This window comes from Triticum aestivum, chromosome 5B (assembly GCF_018294505.1).
Source record: "Triticum aestivum cultivar Chinese Spring chromosome 5B, IWGSC CS RefSeq v2.1, whole genome shotgun sequence".
Taxonomy (NCBI): Eukaryota; Viridiplantae; Streptophyta; class Magnoliopsida; order Poales; family Poaceae; genus Triticum; species Triticum aestivum.
The window spans coordinates 635,234,869-635,240,371 of record NC_057807.1 but is presented as its reverse complement, the minus strand read 5'-3'; the positions used below and the strand labels follow the sequence as shown (position 1 = coordinate 635,240,371).

The window sequence follows — 5,503 nt, the reverse complement described above, 5'->3', positions numbered from 1 at the left end:
GAATTTTGTGATGTCTTCTACTCTTTTCAAAACCGTAAGGCTTGAATTTTCTCTCACAACACCATCCTGGCATACGATATGACCCATTTTATGAGGAGGAAAAGAAGAGGAAAGGATATGTACATGAGTGACATCTTCAGTACTCAGTAGTTGCTGTTTTTTTTTTAGGATCGACATGTTCAGTAGTTTACACACCGCTTGACACGGACCACGCGCGTGCGCAAAGGCCATGTTGGAAAACCAACGGCACCGACCCGACCGAACGCACCGAGCGACCGGAGCCAAAGTAAACCCTCGGCCGGGAGCGCGCCAGGAAACCCTCAAAAAGTGTCATTTAAAAAAAAAAAGGGAAACGCGGAGACACCGGCGGCTCGCCCCGGTTTCCCCATTCCGGTGGGCGCCGGCCGGAATCCCAGCCCAGCGCAGACCCGGGAGGGAGACCTCCCCTCCGTCGCGTCCACTATAAGCAACGCACCGATGCCCCCACAACGAGCCATGACCCCACCGTCGCCCCATCATGCCGACGCTCCTCCTCGCCGCGCTCGCGCTCGCCCTGGCCCTCTCCCACGCCGCCGCCGAAGGAGGCGCCGGGTTCTACGACCCGGCGCGGGTCACCCAGATCTCCTGGTGCCCCAGGTCAGCTCAGCCCCCTGCTTCCTTCCCTCCGGCCTTGCCTTTCCCTGTGTGCGGCGCGCTCGCTACCTGTTTGTCGATTTGCTTCTTGACAGCGCCAGGTTTGTTTGCTTGTGCGCGCAGGGCGTTCCTGTACAGCGGCTTCCTCTCGCACGCCGAGTGCGACCACCTCATCAAGCTGGTGAGTTGCTGCCCTCGGCAATGAGTTGGTCCTTGGGTTATAAAGTTGTAATTTTTGTGCTTTTGTTGCGCTGTTGTGGGGTTTAGGCCAAGGGGAGGCTGGAGAAGTCGATGGTGGCGGACAACGAGTCCGGGAAGAGTGTCATGAGTCAGGTGCGCACAAGCTCCGGCACCTTCTTGTCCAAGCGCGAGGTATGTGATTGGAAGAAGCGCCCTTGTTCTCTCCTTCAGTTTCAATTGTTTACATGCCTTGGGGTTCATATTAGTTCGTGTCAGACCAATTGTGTTGTTATAAGTCCACCTGCGTTGCGGATTGGCCATACAACATGTAGAAATTTTTGCTAGATCAGGCTGATGGTACAGCCGAAGGAGATAATAACTCTATGGATAGTTGTTATTTGCCCCTTCTTTCTTGAGATGAAATAAGAGTGAATATTAGCTGTGCTTGAGGGCAACAGAACCTGTGAATTGGTACAAGCCTTCGTCTTGAAAATGCGTGAGCAGATACAGTAGCTAATGGTTCTTGCCATTTGTGAAAATCAATCTTGATGAGTTAATCATTTTGGCAATTGCACATTCATATTTGCCTAGTGCAGTCGATGAAATGACCCTTGTAAAGCATGTTTCGGCTGTTCCTTCTAGCATGTGCAACAAACAACTAGAAATATTTCAAGATCACTAATTTGTTTCATTTCCTTTGACCTATTCAAGGATGAAATTATCTCTGGAATTGAAAAGCGTGTAGCTGCTTGGACGTTTCTCCCTGAAGGTAATACATGCAACCTTATTTTTCTGTTAGCCGTTTCAGAGACAGAAGGATTTCTGTATCTGACTAGCCTGTTTGTGTATCAGAAAATGCCGAGTCAATGCAGGTTCTGCATTATGAAGTTGGTCAGAAGTATGATGCCCACTTTGATTATTTTAGTGACAAAAAGAACATAAAGCGTGGTGGTCATCGGGTTGCCACTGTTCTTATGTACCTGACAGATGTGAAGAAGGGTGGAGAGACCGTGTTCCCAATTGCTGAGGTATGCCGTTGCTTCTGAGATTTACTTGGCCTTTTCTGTGACAAAAACGTTATTAGTTATCCGATGGATTATTCAGGGAAGAGATTTACAACATAAGGATGAAACGTGGTCGGAGTGCGCGAGACATGGCCTGGCAGGTAGCCTTCAGCCTCTTGCATGTCAAAAGGAAGGGTTTTCCATTTTACTGGCAATGTGCAGTACTGGCAACCACTATTTACATAACCCTTATCCTGAAACAAGGGTTTACTCTTCTCTTGCAGTGAAGCCAAGAAAAGGCGATGCGCTACTGTTTTTCAGTCTCCACGTTAACGCGACAACAGATCGGAGCAGTCTTCACGCGAGCTGCCCAGTAGTCGAGGGCGCGAAGTGGTCTGCCACAAAGTGGATCCACGTCCGGTCATTCGACAACCCTCCAGATGTTATGGCGGACACACGGTGTTCTGATGACAATGAGCAATGCCCTAGATGGGCTGCTCTTGGGGAGTGTTACAAGAATGCAAAATACATGGTGGGCACGAAGGACACCCTCGGGTCTTGCCGCAAAAGTTGCGGGGTCTGCGATGCTTGAACCCCCGCACCAATCTTAACTGAATTTGCATGGTTACTGAGATGTAGATTACAAAAGCAAATAGGTTCTTAGTAGCATGGCATTAGATGTTTACTCTTCTTGTCATGCAGTTTGACCTCAGAGCATCTTGATATACAGCAAAAAGGGAATTGACTTTGTTTCAGAAGAATTTGGACATAACCCGATGGTATCAAGTATTTCCAACATTGTCTTGCCCAAATTTCTTTCAGTTCTGACTGACATCTTAATAGCCGATATCCCAGAACAAAATTCTACTGATCTAACCTACCAAATCCACTCTGCGAAGTCAGATACTCCCCATTCCATGTATCAACTTGATCCTCCATTGTTGAAGCTATTAAGATGAACTGAAGACTGAAGTGTTTGACACATAAATGGTACCTGGAGTAGCCATCAGCCACAAAACTGAATGCCCACACACATCTGCGTGTGTGTTCCTCTTTCTCTCTTTTCCGAAAGAGGAACATCTAGCGCGCGGCAAAACCTCCTTGAATGGTTTTTAGTTTATTCACGACACGGTTTTGTAGTTGAAGTGAATTGTTTTGTATTACAGTCACCAAATGCTCAGGAGGTGAAGTGAATTTGTTTCTTGTTTTTGAGGAGAAAAAAGTGACCTGCTTGCTGAATAGTAACATGGAGTACTAGCTAGAGCCGCGAGTACATACATGGGACTGAAGCTCTGTGCGCTGCTGCTTGTGGGATCAGAAGCAAGAGTACAAACGCTGGGCGTATGCCGGGACCCGGAGGTAGAGGGTAAACAGGATGCCTCTCTGTCCCCACTTTGGTCTGCATCTGTTGCACTGCACAAAGCAGCCCCACCAAGCTTAACTGGATTTCAAAGCAGCCCCACCAAGTTTAACTGGACTTGTGTGGTTACTGACGCCAACTCCACCGCGCGACCCCATCCTGTCCGGCCCCGTCCGTTTGGGATAAAACAGACAAACTGGGCGGCCCAGCGTGCGGGAGCAAACGGACTTTTGTCCGTTTTGTGTCCGCTTTCGACCCACCCGCGCCCCAAGTTTGTGCCGCTTTTGGGGTGAAACGGACACCACACGGACACGCCAGCCGTCTGCGCGTGTCCTCCCCTGGCCCGCCCATCGGTGGCACAGGACGGGCCTTTTTCTATCCGCCCCCTCCCTCCCTTCGGCCGCAGCCCACTCCACTCTTCTCCACTCTTTCCCACTCTTTCCCTCGCCGCCGCCGCTGCCATTGCAGCCGTGCAGCTCGGGCGCGCGCTCGCCCAACCCCTTTCCCTCGGCGCCGCCGAGCTACCCAACCACGACCACCTGGTTTGCGCACCCGCCGACCGGATTTGGGGCGGATCCGGTCGGTCTTGAGCTCGCCCGGCTGTGGGAGGCCGGGCTGTGCCATGGACTGGCCGGGCACCTCGTCGGAAGGCCCTGGCAGGGCCGCAAGGCCTTGCAGGCAGTGGCTCGTCCTCTAGCCGCTCGGATCTGCACCGTCGGTGGCCCGCCAGCAGATACGCGAATGGCGGCTGGCCGGGCTCGGTGCTTGCCCAAAAGCTCGTCGGCGCACCGTTGCCCCTCATTAAGTGCGACCACTGCCCAAGAATGGTCGTGCGCCGCGTGTCTACAATGCCGGAACATCCCGGATGGGTGTTCATCAAGTGCTTAAACGATGAGGTATGTGCTCTTTTTAGCTTCGGTTTGTGCTCTCGGATTAGACTAGTTGTGCTAACTTCAATTTTTATTGTGTAGAATGGATGCAAGTTTTGGTATTGGGAAGAAGAGTACATCGATATATTGATAGAGCGAAATTTAGTACATGTTTGTGCATTTTTAGCTAGCCTAGAGGCTGTAGATGAGACAAGTGCACTTGTTGCTAGATTAGAGGCTAGGCACGATACTACGTGTGAGGAAGCAACATCGACTTCTGGCTTGAAGAAGAAAGGAGGTGCAACGTCGAGCCTCCTCCACAGATCAACAATGAGTGCATCGAGAAGGCCCTAACCCAACTCAAGGGAGTAGTTGTGGAAGTTGGGTATCTTCTTAAATGTATTCTTGTGGTTCTTGTTTTCTTTGGACTTGCTTTACTAGTCAAAATGTGATGATGTATTGTCATGTACCAAAAATAAATGATGAAAAAAAGTTAAGGACTTGCAAAGAAATGTTCCACGCGGACAAGATGCAGCCGGGATGCGTCCGCGTGCTGGGCGCACGGCCACCGCATCCCGGAAACTGTCCGGACACGACCCCATTGCCCTACCCAAACGGACAGAATCCGGACAAAACGGACATCCGTTTGGAGTCGCGCGATGGAGTTGACCTGATATGTAAATTACAAAACTGAGTAGGTTCTTAGTAGTATGGGATTAGAGCATCTCCAAAGCCGTACATCAAAACAGACACCCCAAACGTCCATGGACACGCCCGGACATGTCCGCGCACAGCGAGGCGACCATCCAACCCTATGCACCAAATATCCATCCCAGTCTTTTCCCAATATCCGAAGCACTAATATAATAAGTAAAGATGAATATCATCCTTGGTCCATAATCATGTTGTCCAAATATTCCAATGCAACAATAATTCAAATATAAAGGTTACAATTCAAACATGAAGTTTTTTGATAAAATAGTTCAACTTTGAATTAACTTAACTTATTGTGACACATCTTTGTTTCTCCCCTCGAAGTGCCCACAAATGCTCAACAGATCATTCTGAAGCTGCTTATAAGTTGCTCGATGACGAATCTGTTGATGCATTTAGATAAAATCCTCAAACATTGTCGAAGTCTTCCCTTTAAGATCACCCATGCGCTCAAATTTCAGACTGGCGAACTTTGTCATCCTCATCCTCCACAATCATGTTGTGCATAATCACACAAACTCAATGTCTCTGAATCCCATATTTTTGCAGGTCCTTGAACAACTGCAAAACGGGCTTGGAACACTCCAAATGCTCTCGTGACATCCTTTCTAACTTCTTATTGTCTTTAGGCAAAGCAAGATCTTTTCTCACCCTTTGGTTTAGAGATGGTCTTGACGAAGGTCGCCCACGTAGATACCATTGTAAAGATAATAGCCCATGTTGTAGTCATGACCATTGATGGT

The 5,503-nt window shown here is 49.2% G+C and overlaps 1 protein-coding gene across 1 annotated transcript; it reads left to right on the top strand.

Moving 5' to 3' along the window:
• Positions 1 to 317: 317 nt before the first annotated feature.
• LOC123113799 (probable prolyl 4-hydroxylase 7) lies at positions 318 to 2,613 on the top strand. The gene is made up of 7 exons (XM_044535111.1): positions 318 to 636; positions 757 to 814; positions 901 to 1,005; positions 1,525 to 1,582; positions 1,666 to 1,841; positions 1,918 to 1,978; positions 2,102 to 2,613. The coding sequence occupies exons 1-7, from the start codon at positions 518 to 520 to the stop codon at positions 2,407 to 2,409; spliced, it is 885 nt and encodes a 294-aa protein (XP_044391046.1). The 5' UTR covers positions 318 to 517; the 3' UTR covers positions 2,410 to 2,613.
• Positions 2,614 to 5,503: the final 2,890 nt, after the last annotated feature.